At 40.2% G+C, this 21,652-nt stretch overlaps 1 protein-coding gene across 3 annotated transcripts in view; it reads left to right on the top strand.

Annotated features, from left to right (window-relative positions):
• LOC130920439 (protein AF-17-like) overlaps positions 1-21,652 on the top strand; it is a 43,096-nt gene that overhangs the window by 2,332 nt on the left and 19,112 nt on the right. For all 3 annotated transcript variants that reach the window (XM_057843661.1, XM_057843660.1, XM_057843659.1), the window contains exons 2-10: positions 7,980-8,059; positions 8,149-8,203; positions 8,336-8,445; positions 15,066-15,169; positions 15,734-15,827; positions 16,058-16,165; positions 16,234-16,317; positions 19,886-20,033; positions 20,140-20,910. In XM_057843661.1, coding sequence (XP_057699644.1) covers positions 7,980-8,059; positions 8,149-8,203; positions 8,336-8,445; positions 15,066-15,169; positions 15,734-15,827; positions 16,058-16,165; positions 16,234-16,317; positions 19,886-20,033; positions 20,140-20,910 — 1,554 coding nt within the window. The remainder of the gene's footprint in view (positions 1-7,979; positions 8,060-8,148; positions 8,204-8,335; positions 8,446-15,065; positions 15,170-15,733; positions 15,828-16,057; positions 16,166-16,233; positions 16,318-19,885; positions 20,034-20,139; positions 20,911-21,652) is intronic.

Below are 21,652 nucleotides of genomic sequence, written 5' to 3'. Positions count from 1 at the left end.
CCCTAGCTCCATTGACAAATGACATGAAATACATTAGACTTTACAGTGGATGTTAGCAAGAACAAAAGATTTTGAATTGAAAATTTCGTAACTCACCTTTCCAAGCACAAGATAGATTCCTGCCGAATTTTCGTGGACGAGGGCCTGTTTCACCCAACCAGCAACGAAGTATTTATAAGCCTCCAAGCTCTTAAAGTTTTTCAAACTTTCGTGAGAATAGGCTGATTTTGTGTGGACAAGATAGTTGTACATATCAGGGTAGCTAGCAGATGTCAGGCAAATACGGCGGAGACAGCAGGTCGAAAAACATCGATTTAGGCATCAAATATGGATCTGGCGAATGGATAAACTGAAGCTTTTCCACATAACGCCTTTTATGCAACGCATCCAGTGAGTTTACGGCATCCGAAAGCACCGGGTCTTCCATGAAATGCATTATAAATTGCTCGATCAATTGAGACCACTGATAATACAGACACAAAATGACGGACAAGGGGGCGGGACAATACAGCGATCACGTGATTTTGTGACGTCGGTGGGTAGGGTCTATTGAACGGATAAATGAGTCCAGGCGTTTTGCTTTGCTGTGTGCATGCACACATTGACGTGACTCATCATCTTCAGACTCGGATAACTGCAGCAGCTAGGGAAACCTCCATGCCGTCCGTGGAATAAAATAAATAATAAATATAGGTGGAAACGGATTACGCTACACAAGCACTTTATTATGCTTGTTATTTACACTTGTGCATGTAAATCTGATGTTGGTAGATTGTTTTCTTCTTGGAGATGAAATGCATGTGTGGCAGTTCAGCATTTAAAAAAAATTTTTTTACATAACGTTTTGACAGTTGCCGTCATATTTTTAGAATCAAAGCACCGTGTACCGGAACAGCATTCTGGCCCTGAATCTTATACCGGAACTGTGTTCCTGCCCTGAAACTTATACCGGAACTGCGTTCCTGACCGTTCTGGCCCACTTTCACCCCTGTGTAGTACTCATTGAAATTCTAAGATGAAGGATGAATGAGAGCCACATGATTGGACATCTATCGCCGTCAAAGGCACTGAAAGAACTAAAGGAACAGACAAGGTTTTCTTCAAGTGTATCCCAACAGAAAGAATTGGGTGATAATGTGTAGTAGTAGTAGTAGTGCAGAATAACATAAATAATAGGCAATATTTGCCATAGGTAGGGAAAATTGTCATTGTCAAACATTTTCAAATGCCAGCACTATTTTAGCCAATCAAATGTAAGTATTTCTTGTGCCTTCTACCCGTCACGCATTAGCTACTCACCAAGGAAACCTACACAAAAGAGAAACGGTTCAATACATTCACGTGAACCGTTACACCCTTAGTGATCAGTGGAGTTGTATGTGCTGATATGGGTGAATACAACTGTCTTCCTGTGCTGACGTCACACCGGCGAGTAAACAATGTTTGGCCACGGTGATGAATTGGCTGATTGTCTTTGGAACTCCTTCGTCATGGGCAAGTAAAGTCAGCTTTCTACAATAAGTGTGGAAAATATTTAACAGAAGGGGACAGATTATTTCTACATACTCCATAATAACAAAAATAAAATTATGTGTTTTGAGAAAGCAAACTATTTCTGCTTTAAATTCACAGAAAAAAAGATGAAAAAAGCCATATGATTGTGTCATCGTCAGTGGTCCTGAAAGAGTTAATTATCAGCCTGTGACGATATGCAATAACTGTATTAATCGCACGGCAAATAAAAATGAGGATGGTAATTTTCCCGGCTGTGATTTATCGCTGCGTTCGTGTGTTTGTGTAGATTGTGTAGATTGCATATGAGACTCCACTTTCTTTCACAGATGTTTATTGGTCATCAATACACCACAGACTTAAAGTTCAGACATACTTCATAAATATAAAAATAGTAAATATTGTAAAATGTCAGCTTTGCTACATTGAGGCTAATGAAAAAAATACTATGTACTAACCACTTTAGCCTGCTATAAAACATTGGCAGTCTTCTCCAAAAAGCAAACTTGCGGTTAAAAGGTCAAATTTATCAATCAAATTTATTTATATAGCCCTTTACAAAACCCGAAAGGTTCCCAAAGTGCTTTACAACAAAGACAAACATGGCACATAGTAAATAAAAGGCAGGAAAGTATTATACAATGATATTAGGAAGAAAAGAAAAGAAAAAAGAAACGAAACAACGCATCACGATTAGTCAGACAGCAAACAAAACAATAAAACAGATAAAATCAGAAAACATTAAAAACCCTAAAGAAATAAAACCAGGCTAAACTAATCTTGGGGAAAGGCGAGTCTAAAAAGGTGTGTATTTAAACGAGATTTAAAAAGGCCCAAATTTGTAGTGGTGCGGATTTCAGGGGGAAGACTATTCCATAACCTGGATGCAGCAACCGCAAAAGATCGGTCTCCCCACTGTTTGAGTTTGGACCTTGGGACTTGCAAATGAAGTTGGCCGGTAGAGCGAAGACTCCTGCCAGAGTTATGGATGGTTAAAATTTCTGATAAGTAAGAAGGAGCCTGGCCATTGATAGAATTAAAAACAAACAGTAAAAGTTTAAAATCAATTCTAAAATGGACTGGAAGCCAGTGGAGCGATGATAGCACGGGGTAATATGTTCACGTCTAGGTGTATCTGTTAAAAATCGAGCAGCAGCATTTTGAACAAGTTGGAGACGAGAAACCGAGGATTTGGGAAGACCAACATAAAGTGCGTTGCAGTAATCCAGCCTTGAGCTTATAAAAGCATGAATTGCTTTTTCCAGGTCGTGGCGAGTAAGAAAAGGCTTCACTTTGGCCAAGAGACGGAGCTGGAAAAAACTTGCTCTTACAACAGAACTAATCTGTTTTTCAAAGTTGAGCCTGCAATCGAATATCACTCCGAGATTTTTAACATGTGTTTTAAAAAAGGTGACACTTCAAACATGAAAACTCGCCGGTTTACAGCATTTACAAATGATGTGAAAAAAGGAAAAAACCTATTACTGACACCACATGCATGACGAAGGTAGAAGTGGACTTTCTTTTTTTACTGAGTGTTACTTACTGCTAGCGTTTAGCAAACATACTTCCGGTGAACATTTCAAAATAAAAGAATGTCATGTTCAACATGTAAATATACAGTAGATTTATGGAGTTCATCTCTCATCCTTCAGATTTTACATTAAGGATAGCTTTAAAATGATACCCATTATGAAAAATCTGATTGGCAATGAATAATTTGGCATCCAATTTTGCTAACATGCGCACATTGCAGGACAAGATGACAGTCATTTTGGATTAAATAAACACTTTTGTGGGGCTCTAATTGGTACAGAACAAAAATGGCATTGGGTTTCTCACCTACAGCGGGGCAAATAAGTATTTGGTCAACCACAAACTTGAAAAGATTAGAGAGGCCTGTAATTGTCAACATGGGTAAACCTCAACCATGAGAGACAGAATGTGGAAAAAAAAAACAGAAAATCAAATTGTTTGATTTTTAAAGTATTTATTTCCAAATTAGAGTGTAAAATAAGTATTTGGTCACCTACAAACAAGCAAGATTTCTGGCTGTCAAAGAGGTCTAACTTCTTCTAACGAGGCTCCACTCCTGTATTAATGGCACCTGTTTTAACTCATTATCGGTATAAAAAACACCTGTCCACAGTCACATTCCAATAGGGCTGCAGCTATCGAAAATTTTAGTAATCGAGTAATCGGCTGAAAATTCTATCGATTAATCGAGTAATCGGATAAAACAAATACATTTTTAGGTGAAGAGCAATTATAAATATACATGAGAAAACAAGACATTTCATCTAATCTTGAACCATTTTCAGTCAATCAATGTCTTTATTTTCGATGTATATTGTTGAAAACAGCCAACAATTGCATCTCAGGTGTAACTAGAATTTAAAAAAAAGACTAATTCACTGCTTTCACTCAAAAAACCTTTAGACCTTATTATAAAATATATATATATATATATATATAAAATGTAAAATATAAAAAAAATATATATATATATACACCTAAAAATGCCTTTACGCTTGATAACACACATCACTCAAAAGTTAGGATTTTTTCCCACGTGTTTCAATTGAATTTCTATTTGTGTCAAGACATTTTTAAGTTCTAGTTAAGTTTTAAGTTAGTCTAAACTGTAAGTCCTGATAGGATTTTGAGTTTTTGCAGTGTTCAAAATAAATGTATGATACAGGCTATATTGGAGCACATTAGGGACTAGTGCTACTTGGTGTTTTATCCAGCAATGACTACTGAGCTAAAATTGATAGTTAGCATTATTGAGTTTTATTTTACATCCTCATCACTCCACAACACTATGTTATGTTAAAGCCTGTATGTAAGACACGTTAGCCACGCATCGAAAGTGGTCATAATTAATAGAAACCTAGCCCTCCGCTGGGCTAATGTTATGTGTCACAGTCACGTTAATCTTATTTATTAGCGCTTTAGCGCTCTTTATTAGCGCTTAGCGCTCAACTGCTTTAAGATGGCGGCTGTTTACTAACGCTGCCCAGACGCGGCAGAGTCTGTCAATGCGCATCTAGTTCAACATACATGTGATCTCTGAGAATCATCAGACGCTACCTGCTACCAACCATCGTGCGGGCTAGTATTTAGCAACGTCGGCGTCGTTTTTAGGGGCTGTCGGCTGCAGTAAGTTGTTTATTTTTGCTTCTTCCTCTACGCACGTGACATCAGCGCGTTGTCCCGCATTAAAAGTAGTCCGAGCAAAACGTGATGATTAGAGCTGTCAAAATAAACGATTACTCGAGGTGAATAAAATTGCTCGGATCAGTTTTTAAACTCGAGTTACTCGAGTTGCTCAAGTATTCGTTTCAGCTCTACATTCCAAACTCCACTACGGCCAAGACCAAAGAGCTGTCAAAGGACACCAGAGACAAATTTGTAGACCTGCACCAGGCTGGGAAGACTGAGGGGCCGTTTACATGGTGACTCTACGAGAATACGAAAAATGTGAAATTTGCATTTGCATTTGCGTCTCCATTTGAACAATGTCGCGATTCCGCATGAAAACGATGTAGTATTCATGCCAGGCCCTAGGGGTCAGTGCAGATTTACTGGGCGACAAAGAATGATGCACTTTGACCCTACCAAGCTCCCTCAGCCCGGAAAAAAAATATGCCCGCCCACTCGGAGCAAAGTCATTTTTCTTTTGTTCAAAAAGGCACACAAATTGAAACGTTCAACATAATTAATTTTAAAAATATTATTAAAACAGTAAATTAAAGCCGACATTCAGCCATATTTGCTGTTTTTAATGTTTAGTAGCACCGCTGCGCACGCCCAATGTGACGTGTACGAGTGCTGACGTTAACGACGCGGTCTCGCGCCGCAAGAGCCTTTGATATGCATGCCGAGGAAGCCCCCCTCAACCCCCCGCAATCGGATTCTTCCACTTTGGAAGCAGGATTCAGAATTTTTCGTCTTCGCCGACACCATATGCACGCGAGGCGAGTCAGCAACTCAGTTATTGTGTCTTTGTGTCGCAGAGTTGCCATGTAAATGCCCCTGAATCTGCAATAGGTAAAATGCGTGGTGTAAAGAAATGAACTGTGGGACCAATTATTAGAAAATGGACGACATACAAGACCACTGATAATCTCCCTCTATCTGGGGCTCCATGCTCACCCCGTGGCGTCAAAATGATAACAAGAACGGTGAGCAAAAATCCCAGAACCACACGGCGGGACCTAGTGAATGACCTACAGAGAGCTGGGACCACAGTAACAAAGGCTACTATCAGTAACACAATGCGCCGCCAGGGACTCAAATCCTGCACTGCCAGACGTGTCCCCCTGCTGAAGCCAGTACACGTCCAGGCCTGTCTGCGGTTCGCTAGAGAGCATTAGGATGATCCAGAAGAGGACTGGGAGAATGTGTTATGGTCAGATGAAACCAAAATAGAACTTGTTGGTAGAAACACAGGTTCTCGTGTTTGGAGGAGAAAGAATACTGAATTGCATCCGAAGAACACCATGCCCACTGTGAAGCATGGGGGTGGAAACATCATGCTTTGGGGCTGTTTTTCTGCAAAGGGACCAGGATGACTGATCTGTGTAAAGGAAAGAATGAATGGGGCCATGTATCGAGAGATTTTGAGTGAAAATCTCCTTCCATCAGCAAGGGCATTGAAGATGAGACGTGGCTGGGTCTTTCAGCATGACAGTGATCCCAAACACACAGCCAGGGCAACAAAGGAGGGGCTTCGTAATGTTGAAATTCGCCTCCCCAGTCAAGCCGCACGGAAACAGCGACAGCCAAAACAAGTGCCGCTCGGCCGATGCTGCCTCGCGTGCGCCAACCGGGAAGGCGGAACTTCACGTGTTCTCTTCTTATTTTAACCCTTTGTACTGACTCCATGTTTCAAAAATTTAAAGAAGACTCACCGAAAACAGGTCGACAATTTATTCATCGACAATGGTCAAAAACCAGGCAAAAACAGACGACGGAGGGAACAATGCTGAATCCAACGCAAAGCTACATAGCAAATGTTTCCAAGCAGCAAAATCTGTCTTATCTCAGTGTCCAGTGTTTTTTAAGTCCGTGAGCCGGCCGAAGGTGTGTCCGGGCGTTGCTTTGGGATCATCCCTCTCTGGCTGGTTTCGGGCTGTTTAGGTTCGTGCGTGGATGGGATGTGGTTGCCACAGCGACCGACGCTGGTTTTGTCGTCACAAGCGCCTGCTATCAACTTTGGTTATCCGGGCTGGCTCTACTTGTTTTAGGACAAAGCGCGCTGGTCTTTGTCCTTGTTCGTTTGTCGGTAGGACTGATTGCCAGAGTTGGTGCGTCAATCTTGCTCGTGGCGCCCACGTTGGGCTTCTGTGATAAGATGGCGTTGTGTATCGATTCTGTTTCTTTAAACTATGGTGTGCTATTTATTTTACATTAGGTGTGTTAGAGTAGTGCAGTCCTACAGTGAATATGAGAAATGATACTATTCCCTGATTGATTATATTACGTGTGTTCGAGTAATGCAAACAGTTAGACTGTGCCTACGAGAAATGGTACCATTTTTCCTTTTCCCCCTCATGAGCGCCGATAAGGTGATTAACTTCACTGTGTCAAGGGCACTGAGTGAAGTCTGCCTAAACTATAGTTAGATGAATGTGTTAGACTAATGCAAACAATAATATGGTGTGTGCGAGAACGGTACCTTTTCCCTACAGTAAGAAGCATTTCAAGGTCCTGGAGTGGCCTAGCCAGTCTCCAGATCGCAATCCCATAGAAAATCAGTGGAGGGAGTTGAAAGACCGTGTTGCCCAACGATAGCCCCAAAACATCACTGCTCTAGAGGAGATCTCCAAAATACCAGCAGCAGTGTGTGAAAAGCTTGTGAAGAGTTACAGAAAACGTTTGGCCTCCGCAGTTGCCAACAAAGGGTACATAACAAAGTATTGAGATGAACTTTTGGTATTGACCAAATACTTATTTTCCACCATGATTTGCAAATAATTTCTTTAAAAATCAAACAATGTGATTTTCTGGGTTTTTTTTCCACATTCTGTCTCTCATCGTTGAGGTTTACCCATGTTGACAATTACAGGCCTCGCTAATATTTTCAAGTGGGAGAACTTGCACAATTAGTGGTTGACTAAATACTTATTTGCCCCACTGTCCTTCATATTTTGCACTTACCTAGCTTACAAATGACTCATTATGCATTGTGCGTGTGTGTGTGTTTGTTATTTTAATATGAGTAATTTTTAATATAGTTTGTTTTTTATTTAAGAATAAAAAAATATATTGCATTTAAATAGGTGATTTATTAGGATGTATTGTCACATTAGTGGTTGAATTGGTTTTAAAAAATGACAATAACATCGCATACTGGCAATAATTTATGAGACAATATATCGCCTTCTAATATTTGTTATTGCAACAGGCCTAGTTCATTCCACTGCAAATAAATTTCAATTACATTTGTGTTTGTCTCTCAGCATGCTATGGCATCGTCCAGGTGCCCACGGGTCCGTGGTTCTGTCGTAAGTGTGAGTCACAGGAGAGGGCAGCAAGAGTGGTGAGTGTACCAAAACAAGTGTTTCCCACTTCTCACTCTGAGATCACAATGACTGAGTAAGTTGAGCTCTTTCATGTCATTTTTTTTAGAGGTGTGAGTTATGCCCTCACAAAGATGGCGCTCTCAAGAGGACAGACAGCGGAGGTAATAATGGGACTCTGTTACTGTATATTCCTGCTCTTTGTCCTCAGTTTCACTGTCACCGCTCTACCTCTCCCTTGATATTCATAAAGTTAAGTTTTCATGCTTTTAATCTTGTGTTATTGTCACCATCAGGTTGGGCTCACGTTGTGTGTGCACTCTACATACCTGAAGTGCAGTTTGCCAACGTCCTCACCATGGAACCCATCATCCTACAGTATGTTCCACATGAGCGGTATATGAAGGTATTGAAACATATTTTTAAAGTGTTTTTTTTTTCTCATAAAGTATCCATTTCAACAATCCCACTTCTTCAAAAATCCTTGACAGACTAGTGGGTTAAAGAAAGCATAAAAGTTTGGCTTTGCTTGATTTGTGGTAGTGTTTGTGATGTCTCATTATAAAGGTTGTGGATGTGAGCCTAAATATGGGTTGAAAGATGGCTGATTGTATTGCCAGCACCTGTAGCTGCTTCCCTCGTCAGTCGTCCTAACCTGTAATCGGATGCATAAAAAATATGCACACTTAGCCAAGGTGGGCCAGGTCTCAGAAGAGAGGGGCAGAGACCCTAACAGATCATACTTATTATTCTTAGTCATATTTTAGTCATCTCAAAATGTGTTTGTCTTCATCTAGTTTTTGTTGATGAAAACGCAAGACTAATTTTGTCTAGTTTTAGTCGACGTTGACTAAAAATGTTTTCGTCTGTAAAATTACCATTTTTTTTCTCCAAAAATAAATAACTGAATAAATAAAGGTTTACTACTATTTCGAATGAACATAAGCACATATTGTAGCATCTACAAGGACAACACCAACTTGGTGATAATACACACCCAACAGGAAAACGGTACAATATTTTCATTGAATTATACCCACCTGGACACCACAAACCGTATGTAAAAAAGTTGTCCAAAAGTTTAAGAAAACGCTCGCCTTAGCATTAGCATAATGCGATTGCGATGCTAACGCTATGAGTTAAATGCTAAAGCAACATTGCATAGTCTCTTTGGCCAAGATAAGAAAACAAATCTTACCGTGTGTGCAAGCTTGGAGACTGCAGAGAACACACTGGTGAGTCGGGACGGGGGGGGGGGGACAGCACGTCACATGAGTGGCACAACCAGATAGTGCTGCAATGCAGGCTGACTACAGATAAAATGTCACACGTTATGAACATGTGACGGAAACTATTGCGCATTTTTGTCTTGTTCTCATCAGACAAAAACTGCCATTAGTTTTGTGATGTTTTAGTCTCCCAAAACACGTTTTTAGCCCGTTATCATCTCGTCGTCACCATGAAAATATTGTTCATTGACGAAATATTTTCGTTCTAGTTATCGTTGACAAAAACAACACTGATTAAGAGTCAGGTTTATACTGCATGGAGTTGGTAAACGTATAAAAATGATTATGAGTATATGCTCGAAATATTCATTTGGCAAATACCGTAATTTCCCGAATATAATGCGCACTTTCCCCCCCCAAAATCAACGTGTAAAATCATGGTGCGCATTATAAATGCGTACATGGATGGAGACAGAAATATATATATATATATATATATATATATATATATATATATATACAGTGCCTTGCAAAAGTATTCGGCCCCCTTGAACCTTTCAACCTTTCGCCACATTTCAGGCTTCAAACATAAAGATATAAAATTTAAATTTTTTGTCAAGAATCAACAACAAGTGGGACACAATCGTGAAGTGGAACAAAATTTATTGGATAATTTCAACTTTTTTAACAAATAAAAAACTGAAAAGTGGGGCGTGCAATATTATTCGGCCCCCTTGCGTTAATACTTTGTAGCGTCACCTTTTGCTCCAATTACAGCTGCAAGTCGCTTGGGGTACGTTTCTATCAGTTTTGCACATCGAGAGACTGACATTCTTGCCCATTCTTCCTTGCAAAACAGCTCGAGCTCAGTGAGGTTGGATGGAGAGTGTTTGTGAACAGCAGTCTTCAGCTCTTTCCACAGATTCTCGATTGGATTCAGGTCTGGACTTTGACTTGGCCATTTTAACACCTGGATACGTTTATTTTTGAACCATTCCATTGTAGATTTGGCTTTATGTTTTGGATCATTGTCCTGTTGGAAGATAAATCTCCGTCCCAGTCTCAGGTCTTGTGCAGATACCAACAGGTTTTCTTCCAGAATGTTCCTGTATTTGGCTGCATCCATCTTCCCGTCAATTTTAACCATCTTCCCTGTCCCTGCTGAAGAAAAGCAGGCCCAAAACATGATGCTGCCACCACCATGTTTGACAGTGGGGATGGTGTGTTCAGGGTGATGAGCTGTGTTGCTTTTACGCCAAACATATCGTTTTGCATTGTGCCCAAAAAGTTCAATTTTGGTTTCATCTGACCAGAGCACCTTCTTCCACATGTTTGGTGTGTCTTTTTATGGATATCTTTGAGAAATGGCTTTCTTCTTGCCACTCTTCCATAAAGGCCAGATTTGTGCAGTGTATGACTGATTGTTGTCCTATGGACAGACTCTCCCACCTCAGCTGTAGATCTCTGCAGTTCATCCAGAGTCTCTTGGCTGCATCTCTGATCAGTTTTCTCCTTGTTTGAGAAGAAAGTTTGGAAGGACGGCCGGGTCTTGGTAGATTTGCAGTGGTCTGATGCTCCTTCCATTTCAATATGATGGCTTGCACAGTGCTCCTTGAGATGTTTAAAGCTTGGGAAATCTTTTTGTATCCAAATCCGGCTTTAAACTTCTCCACAACAGTATCTCGGACCTGCCTGGTGTGTTCCTTGGTTTTCATAATGCTCTCTGCACTTTAAACAGAACCCTGAGACTATCACAGAGCAGGTGCATTTATACGGAGACTTGATTACACACAGGTGGATTCTATTTATCATCATCGGTCATTTAGGACAACATTGGATCATTCAGAGATCCTCACTGAACTTCTGGAGTGAGTTTGCTGCACTGAAAGTAAAGGGGCCGAATAATATTGCACGCCCCACTTTTCAGTTTTTTATTTGTTAAAAAAGTTTAAATTATCCAATAAATGTTGTTCCACTTCACGATTGTGTCCCACTTGTTGTTGATTCTTGACCAAAAAATTAAATTTCATATCTTTATGTTTGAAGCCTGAAATGTGGCGAAAGGTTGCAAGATTCAAGGGGGCCGAATACTTTTGCAAGGCACTGTATATAATATACATAAACCGATTTTTTTTTTATTGCGTACGGTATATTTTGTTTCGCTAATACTTCACTCTGATCGGCCGAATGATTTTGTCTGTGTTAAATTCTGCTTTTTTCACTCTTCATAAAGCACAGAATTTAGTTTCTTGAACTCATTTGAGTCAACGTTTATTGCAGCTCCGCAACTCGGACCATAACAAACGTAACAACACAGACTTCCTGTGTGTGTCCGTCAACTATATATCTGTCCCTCGGGAAACTCAAACCCAAATAACAATAGTTCCTATTGTTACTGTCGTGTCGACAGCGATGAGTTCTCTCGGATTTCCGACTTACGTTCTGACTTTGATTTTACCGTATCAATCCATGGAAGAAACATTCATTCATCATGATGAAACGAGCAAGTTATACAGCAGCCTTTAAAAGAAAAGTCACATCTGTTTTGTTTTCTCCTAGATTATGGTAAGTTGGGAGAAGTTGTCAAATCATGTTTATTACCATAAATATTGTCAGTTTATGGTAATGTTTTGAACTACCAATATGCTATACTTGTGCTGTGTTTCACCATTCAGTAAAATGACATTTCTGTGTCTACACGAGCTCTGTTTTCTTGTATTCTTCTATTTATTGGTGCTAAAATTAGGGTGCGCGTTATAAACGGGTACAATAATTTTCCCTAGATTTTACAACTAAATTTGGGGTGCGCATTATACACGGGTGCGCCTTATATTCGGGAAATTACAGTAGGTGTGCACACAGTTTACAATTGATACATGTTCTTATTAAAAAGGCAACCCTGTCTATCAAAACCTTCAAAATGCTCACTTTCCTTATAAACTTTAGAATGTTTTTTTGTCTTTCTTCTGGCTACATGAACAACTTTTTTTTTTTAACTCATTGTGCACATGAGGTAATTGATAAAAGCTAAAGGAATTAACCAGAAGGTCCTGTGTATGTCAGTGGGAGCCTTGAAAGCAGTGCAAACTACATAGAATTCTTGTCTGCGCAGATGCTATCACTGGCTCTGTGTTTGCATGTAAATGTACACATACAAGTGTTGGAGGGCTGGTTTCGTATTACTGTTTCAGGCTCAGCTATAGTACCGTAAATTGCATGCAGGTTTCTCCTGTCAGAGCCATTCATCCATAGCTTGCAGCCCACATTCCTCAACAGCATTAGGAAGGATGGAGAAAACTTGAGAAGCCACTCTTCCTTTTAGAGGGCTGCTTTGACTGTGTCCACAGTTTTCTATCGTTTCAAAGCTAATGTTCTTTGAGGGTAAAATAACCCCCCCGCCTTTTACCATAAGCCTTGACACTTTAGTACTGAGCGCACAGAGCGCAAATGAGGGGGGCGAATGTTAAGCCGACACTGGAAGTATTCAAAGCACCGAATCAACCACATAATGATGTGGTCATTTTTATGACAGTCTCACTGAATCTATAATTCATAAAATTGGCGAAAGAGCCAAGTGGGGTGGTGCGAGGTAGACCAAGAAAGAGACTGGAGGACAAAGGGTGAAGCAGGCTGAGGCTAAAAGGTAAAGTGCCTGCCGTTCCTTTGTTCTGCACCTGTTTCTCGGCGTCCTCCACCCTGCCTGTGTGCCCCACTCGCTTTGGGCAAGACGTAGTGAGAAATGCCTGTGTATACAACTGTACACCATTAACACATAATGCCAAAAGGAAAAGACAAACATAACATAGCATGTCGGTGTATTATGTGTGTTTCTTTAAATGTGATTAGTTGGGTTTGTGAACCAACAAGTTTTCCAACAAAATGTTTTCACAGTATGAAAAAACAGGGAACCAACAGGTTGCCACCAACATTTTCATCAGAATAGTGTCTACATTAGCTCACTGGCTGCCATTGACGGCGCTAGACATCAAATTAAATGGCATACCGCAAGCAACACGTCACTTTTGCTCATTAATATTCATGACGTTAGCAATAATTGCTAGAGGGGTCAAATTCGCGTTTGTCCCTCATGCTAGATGCATGTAAATAGTGTACGAACGAGATGTTTACTGAGCTAAGCCTACCAATTCTGTCTGAAAATGATGTCCCTGGTGCCACATTAAATGGTAAAGATGTGGAAGAACATATAAACGTTCAGTTAAACAGATGGCTTGAGTGTCGAGGGCTGAAAAAGACGGGAAAAAGAGCCAACCTGATCCATCCGTAGCTTTTTGATGGACACTTTTCTTGTGAGCATTGCCCTATGCCACTGACAATGACATTCTCCTGTTTCAACAAGCTATCCTTTAACACTCTTATACCAGTATACTATAACCTATCCTTTACCACTATATGCCCTGTCTTTCTTATATATTATAACCTCTGGTTGTTTTACGTCTCTGACCGTTCTTTGGGGCAACTTACATTGCTATTTTTCTGTAACGATCGCAAATGCTACTCAGTGACAGACAACGAACACTTTTAATTTTTTCATTAATAACCAATCTTGATTCTATAATTTATTTACACTTACCCTGTAATTTTTTTCAGGTCATTTATTGTCAGACATAAGCAGCACGGCAAAACGTCATGCTAAAAAAATAAGTAAAAATATCAAAATGGCTTACCTCTGCGTTCTGTGTAGGACCATGATCCCCAACAAAATATTTACTGAAATAAAATGTGAATGGCTTCACCTTGCTGCCGTTAAACTGGTCTCTTGGACGTCCGTGGAAGTTAATCCATTCTTCACATTTTTTCCTCTGAGTTTTTGGTTTTGGGAAACGTATGAAGAAAACATCCTTCATATGTCACAATGTCTAGAGTCGTTTCTACAAGTTCCATAGCAGTGGTGTTTACTCGGTATGTTGTTTTTTGAAAGATTATTGGAGAAAACAAGCAGAAATAGCATGGATTGTATGCGAGGGCGTGTCTGTAGTGACCCACTTCTGCATTCCGATGGCAACGTCACGATCTAAAAATAGCATTCGTGCGGTACGCTATTTGACTGAATTGGACGTCTAGCGCCGTCAATGGCACTGAAACCAGAGCGTTCACAGCCAGTCTCGTGCAATTTACAGGTCACTTCCTGTTCATTTTAGGGCATTAAAGGTTACTTCCTTTTGATTTTGAGTCACTTCCTAATAATTTGAGGACATTTTTGAGTCACTTCCTTTTCAGTAACCTAAAATGAACAGGAAATGACCTGAAAATGCCCTAAAATTGACAGGAAATGACCCGTAAATTCCCTTGAAGTAAAAAGTAGTGATCAAAAATCAACAGGAAATGATATGAAATGCACCAAAATAAACTCATTGCCTGGCATTGGCTGCCACGGACAGCCATAGACGTCCAATGCGTTGGAAGTGGGAGGGTTGGCAGCGAATGAACGAACTCTCCCAGTTCAAATGCATTGAACGTCTAATAGTGATACTCATTCCAATTCACAACAGAACGATAAAAAGCTTGTTTCTCTGTTTATTAGTTGTTTTGTAGAATATCCAAGGATACTTTTCTGACCAATGTATCAATTATTGTTGTACCGCCATATCGTGAGATCATCGCTCTCACGAACCTTGTCGCAAATTGATCGCATCGTGATGTACCCAGAGGTTCCCACCCCTAGTGCATAAATTGCTCCAATACATGCAATATCCTGCAAGAAAAAAATTTTCAATGTAGGATGCATGATTAAATACTGAAAGGTTTGAGTAATCCTCTCTCCTTATCCTTTCCCTAGACGTGTTATATCTGTGAAGACCATGGTAGAGAGAGCAAGGCAGCTTGTGGAGCATGCATGGCCTGCAACAGACAGGGTTGCAGACAGGCTTTCCATGTCACCTGGTAGGTTGTCATTATTATATGTGTTTGCACATTTATAATGCTCTACACATAATGCCAACGCTAACGCTAGGAGTTACATTTAGTGTCGGATGATCGGAGTTACATTTAGTGTCTGATGATCACTCAGCACAGGCATTTAAAGGTTAAATCAGCATTGCATATTCTCTTTTGCCAACGAAACAAATCTTACCGTGTTTCCAAACAAGCAAGATGGAGAGCAGCCTAATGTGAGATACAACCTAAACTGCAGTGATGAGGGAGAGGCGCATCACATGTCACACGAGTGACCCAACCCAAACATTGCTACGATGCAAGCTGACCTGTCCACATACAATATGAAAATGTCACGCATTGTGAACATATGTCAGAAACGATGTCGCATTTTCATCTCGTTGTCTCATCAGACAAAAACTGGCATTCGTTTCGTTATGTTCTAGTCCCCCGAGCCACGTTTTTAGCTCGTCGTCATGAAAAAAATTGTTCGTCGACGATATATTTTCGTTATCGTCATTGTTGACAAAAACAACACTGATTTAAATATAGCTGCTTGTTTGTTCTTCTCAGCGCTCAGATGGCAGGCCTGCTGTGTGAGGAGGAAGGCCCTGAAGCTGACAATGTGAAATATTGTGGCTACTGCAAGCATCACTACAACAAAATGGTACAAGATCCCACCATAGTTATTAGCTCCTCGTAGTGTCGCTCCATATAGTTTTTTAATCAATACAAAAATGTTACTTGTTGTATGTTTAATATTTAAACATGTTGATACAAATATTGAAGTATTGCAGTTGATAAAGCACTCATTTTGTTTCATCCCTTTATTGGGAAAATATATTAAAAAAGAAAAAGTACTAAAATAGGCCATGTGTAATGTTTTATCGTTCACAGCAGAAGAAACGACGTTCTGGTGAAAACGCAAGTAATGCATTCAGTCATTCCAGGGGGCGCTCGACTTCTCCATCACAGGACAAACATCACTATCACAGGCAGAGAAAGGTAAAATACAGAACATTCAGTAATTTTGCTCAAGGTAAACACTTAATCCCTGTGTAATTTATTTTCAGAGTCATAAGGATAAGATACGACAGAAAGAGCGCCACAAGAAGTCATCTGACAACCAATCACTGATGTCTGGTAGTATAGACATGGTATGAAGAGCAGTGTGACAAGGCAGTTGTTGCATACAGTGGTACCTCTACTTACGAACGTCTCTGCATAGAGAATTCTCAGGTTAAGACACGCCTCAACGGGAAAATATTGCCTCTTGTTACAAAAGAAATCGCAGGATACGAGAGGCAAAAATTAGCGCTGCAGCTATCGAATATTTTAGTAGTCGATTAATCGATGGACTAGTTAGTTCGAATAATCGAGTAATCGGATAAGGAACATGAAAAATTAAAATACCTGCCTGAGCCTCAAACAGTATAATTTTTTTTAAATGTGGATCTTAGTACAACAAAAGAACAATTTGGCTAACTTACATAGAAAAAGTTTAAATGCTATAAAATGCAAACAAAAACAAAAAAAATTATAATGCTCTTAACAAATGGTTCAGACACATATTACCACTAAAAACTAAAATGTACCTAACTAAATATACCTATAAACTAAATTATGAATGCATTAAAAAACATTAGCTCAAACAAAAACGTACGTTGGTCTTAACAGGGAGCAGTTGGATTCAGCCATGTGAAAAGAGGCAGACCAGAGGGCAATGTATCCACCCTAATCAATAAAACTAAATGCACTTTTAAAATAAACCATTACAACGCCACTTTAATTAAACAAATACTTAAAGCAACAAAATTTAATTCGAACATTTTTTTCTTATCGAATACCCGAGTTAATCGATTAATCGTTGCAGCACTAGCAAAAATACAGTATGGCTTGTACTCGCAGCTCCCAGAGTTTACTGAGCGTAACATACTTATAGAGCAGGTGCTCTGCCATTGACTATAGACCCTACTCACCAACGTCACAGAATGACATGTCGTTGTATCCGGCCGCCATATTGTCCGTCATTGTTTATCCGTTTTCTCAATGGTTTCAATTTGTCGTGCAATTTATACTGCAATTCATGGAAGCCCCGGTGCGTTCAGACGCTGTAAACTCATTGGATGCATTGTATAAAAGTCGTTATGTGGAAAAGCTTCAGTCTATCCATTCGCCAGATCCATATTTGATGCCTAAATCGATATTTTTCGACCCGCTGTCTTCGCCCTCTCTGTCTGACATCTGCTACCCTGATATCTACAACTATCTTGTCCACACAAAATCAGCCTATTCTCAGGAAAGTTTGAAAAACGTTCAGAGCAGCACTCTAAGCAACATTACCCCGTGTGACCCTTTACTTCCAATTTTCTAAAATGGCGACAATCAATAAAAAAAAAAAGTTGACTGCGATGGCCGACGCTTCAAGGATAGGTGGATATTGGACTATTTCTTCAATAAAACACGCAACAACTGTGTCTGCCTCATTTGCAAAGAGACAGTCGCTCTTTTCAAAGAGTTCGATGGGACGCGATAATGATATTACCGAACTAGACACGCTGACATGTACGACAACATTACAGGGAAGATACGCAGCGAGAAATTATAGCAACTTGAAGCTAGTTTCATTTCACAGCAGCAGTATTTCGCAAGAGCCCGAGTGTCGAAAGAGAACGCCACAAAAACGAGACTGTTGAAATTATGAATTAAAAAAAATAATAAAGCAAATGTGACACACAGAAGGGCTTGCTAAAATGTGTTTAAATATATTGTTCTATGTAAATCAGCCAAGGTAGCCCCCCGCATTTTTACCACACCAAATCTGGCCCCCTTTGCAAAAGGTTTGGACACACCTGTTTAACTGATGATCCGTAGACGAGGCCAGCTTCTTTCACTTGGTACCAGCTAAATATTATTCAAAATGTAATGATGGTGGAAGAAATAAGCATCTTGAATTTGAAACTGTATGTTGTCGGCAATTAGTCTCGCAATGATCTTAATTGTGGTTGTCAGCCCAAAACCCTCTAAATATATATTAAATGCATCTTACCAGATATAAAATGACTACTACATAATCTGTGGTAATCATTTGGAGCCCAGTTTTCTCGTCGAATTGCAGCAGTCCATCTCGCTCTCCTCTCCGGGTCTCTCGGAATACAGTAGAACTTCAAGTCTCTCCGTCTATCTTCTCTGTTATTGCAACCAACCGCCACACACGCCTTCACCATTTTGATTATTAATGTTAACGAGCAGAAAAACACGCCATAATAGGAGGAATTTACGTAGCGGTAATGCGTCAACACGACGAGTTGACGGACAATATGGCGCGGAGGCGTGGTTGTGACGTCATGTGAGTAGGGTCTATTGCCTAGCATTCCTGGCATCCAGTTGGCTAAGCGGGACCTCTACCGTATGTGTATGTGTGTATCCCAGCATCCTCTTTATTAGCCCCTCGTGTTCCGACAGCTTTACATGAGTGTATTAACTTTTATTCTTTACTCTATTCTTGTTTTCTTACATTCTGCACAACTCTGATTTTGTGCAATAATCTAATTGTAACATGTACTTGGCACATGTTTAGATGCATTTTTATGCTTTAAAACAATTTATGTCTGAATTTTGGGGGCTTGGAATGGATTAGGGCATTTACATGGAAAACGAGTGTCTACCAACAGAATTTCAAGTTAAGACCACTTCCAGTCATAGGCATGTCCCGGTATGATATTCTGACGGTATGATAACCTTAAGCCAAAATATCACGGTTTCACGGGATTGCAATTGCAGCTCTAAAATGTGTTACTTCTAGATATCTGGGTTTTTTTAAAAAAAACACTTTTTTTCCCCCATTGAATAGGATTTTTATTTTTTAAAACATATTAGCAAATTGGAACAGAAGTATACTTTTAAGTTAAAATAGATTAAGAAATAACAAAATATTGTAAATAAAATTAAAATAATTGCAGTCTTTAGGTGAGCCTAAACCCACAGCCACAGCTCAACATTATTACCATCAGAACAAAAAATAAGTGAATTATTTTCCATAAAAAGCACGGTCGTATGACTTGTATCATGTTAACGTTATACACACAATCTCTTTCTCAACACAGTTGCCAGAGAGAGAAAAAACATGTTTTACCACCGCTAGAAACACTAAACACGCTGGCTCTTGTAGCTGGTGGGAAACGTTCATGACAGTATTAACTAACCTTTAATTTAGTTAAAATGCGAAATCATATTGGAGGTATTGCCTCCTCGGCAGTCACCCTCTGCAAACATGTTTTACATGTTGGTTGGCCCTCCTCCTCTGAGCCGCGGCCGTCTGTAACTTTTGTGTAGCCGAAGTATTCCCATACCAGCGATTTTGTTTTCTTTGATGGGGGAAAAAGTTCAGGAGTTTCACTTCCTCCAGCCATCGTGTAGCACTGCTGACTGACTGACACTGAGCAACAACCAATAAGGGAGGGTTGAGCCTTGCAGATGCAAGCGAGGAATTTCTCCTTGCATTTTTGGGACATAAAAATAGCTACAGTAATACCTTAGGGACGGTATGATGGACATTTTTTGCAGTTTTGAAACCTTGACGTTTTCATACCACGGTATACCTTGAAACCGGTAATCGGCACATGACTACTTCCAGAACCAATTCATTTTTTAAGTTGAGGTACCATTGTATATTAAGATTAAAATGCTTGTAAATCATTTAATTCTAAATGTGTTTTGGGATAGCTCTCTTCCAGTCACCACACTTCCAAAGACAGTGAGGGCAAGTCAAAGAAGCTGATGTCGCACAGTCATGGTCACCACAGTAAGAAAACAGGAAGCAACAGTAAGAGTGGCTCCTCCTCTTCCTGCTCCTCCAGTCCATTTAATCCAGGTATTACATGAACATTTTAGCTATAGCAGGAGAAAGAATAAAATGTTCAGGTATGGGGAAATGTCAAAGAGCGGAATTTGTTGAATTAGCTGTCTTGTTTACAAAGGTGGGGCTCTGTCTTCAGCTCAAGATTTTCATCAGTACTCCTCCTCGTCACGTCCTGAGCGGGACCACGAGCGAGGAAGCAGCGACCACAGCGGAGAAGATCGCAAAGAACATCACAGGAGGCCAGCAGTCCAGGGGACCGAAGAAGACAATGATAAGGGGGAGGACAAAGATGAGGAGGAAGACGAGGATAACAATTATCATGAGCCGCCAGCGTTGACTCCCGCTGAAGGCCCTCTCGCAGGGTCACAGGGTCATGATCGGTCTGATGGAAACGCAAGCCCTTTCGAGAACAAGGTCACAATTTCAACTTTTGGATCCATCATGCGGATCACCTCCACATCAGTGCTGGGTAGTAGCAGTAAGATCCGCAAGATGTCCTCTTCAGGAGACTACAAACCTTCCAAATCTCTGTGCAAGATTTCGCAAATGAGTACACCGCCTATCCCAGAAGAAGCAGAGCTTGAGGATAAAACTAACCCGCCACCATTGTCCCAAGAGAGAAGACATCGCGGCAACAAAAAGAGCCGCCATGGTCCAGGCCGACCTCGAGGAAGCAAAAACCGAGAGAGGAAAGAGGACAGTCATCATCACAGCACTGCACCTCCACCACCACCGGTTTTCACCTCCTCATTGTACCCGAACCCAGTGTCAGTTCCTCACCTCACCTTCCCCTCGTCACTGTCCAACACCACAGCTTCCTCCTCTTCATTCTCATCCTCGTCAGCAAGCAGTTTTTCCACAAGCCGTGGCAACTCGCTGCTTGGCCCGGGTGAGTGGGTGTGTGTGGTAGCCCTCAAGTTTCCTGTGTGTAGCAAAAAGTGCTTGCACCTCATTTGTTTGCAGCTTTACATGAAGTGCTTGGTGAATGTCAAAATGGCAGTTTATCTTTCCAGTCTCAATAACAAAAAAAATAAATGCTCAATATGATACTGTTTTACTAAGTTGTATTTTTCATGCTAAGTGTGCCTTAAAAATGTTCCTAATAGAAGTTTGTACACTGACTGACTTTATTAAAACAAATTCGGTAGTATATTTATACACAGGTAGTCCCCGGGTTACGACGTACCCGACTTACGTGATTTCGACTTCACGATGCGTCTTGGCCGCTGTTTTTTTCTCCAGTCGTTTTTTTAAAGTTGCATAACTCATGTCTCATCTGCCACCTATCAGCATTGATGGTACAGTATATTATTTTTCATTCAATTTAGTTAGTTATTAGGTCTAATTGATCTAAATACGGGGTGTCCAAACTTTTTGCAAAGGGGGCCAGATTTGGTGTGGTAAAAATGTGGGAGCCAACCTTGGCTGACATCCTTTACGTAGAACAAATATTTAAGCAAATTTTAGCAAGCCATTCTGTGTGTCACATTTGCTTTATTTTATTATTTTTTTAATTAATAATTTTAACAATCTCGCAAATCTTGCGAAATACTGCTGCTGTGAAATTAAACTAGCTTCAAGTTGCTTCAATTTCTCGCTGCGTATCTTCCCTGTAATCTTGTCGTACATGT

This window comes from Corythoichthys intestinalis, chromosome 8 (genome assembly GCF_030265065.1).
Source record: "Corythoichthys intestinalis isolate RoL2023-P3 chromosome 8, ASM3026506v1, whole genome shotgun sequence".
In the NCBI taxonomy this organism is placed as follows: Eukaryota; Metazoa; Chordata; class Actinopteri; order Syngnathiformes; family Syngnathidae; genus Corythoichthys; species Corythoichthys intestinalis.
The sequence above is the reverse complement of the archived record's forward strand: the minus strand, read 5'-3'. Positions and strand labels throughout refer to the sequence as shown.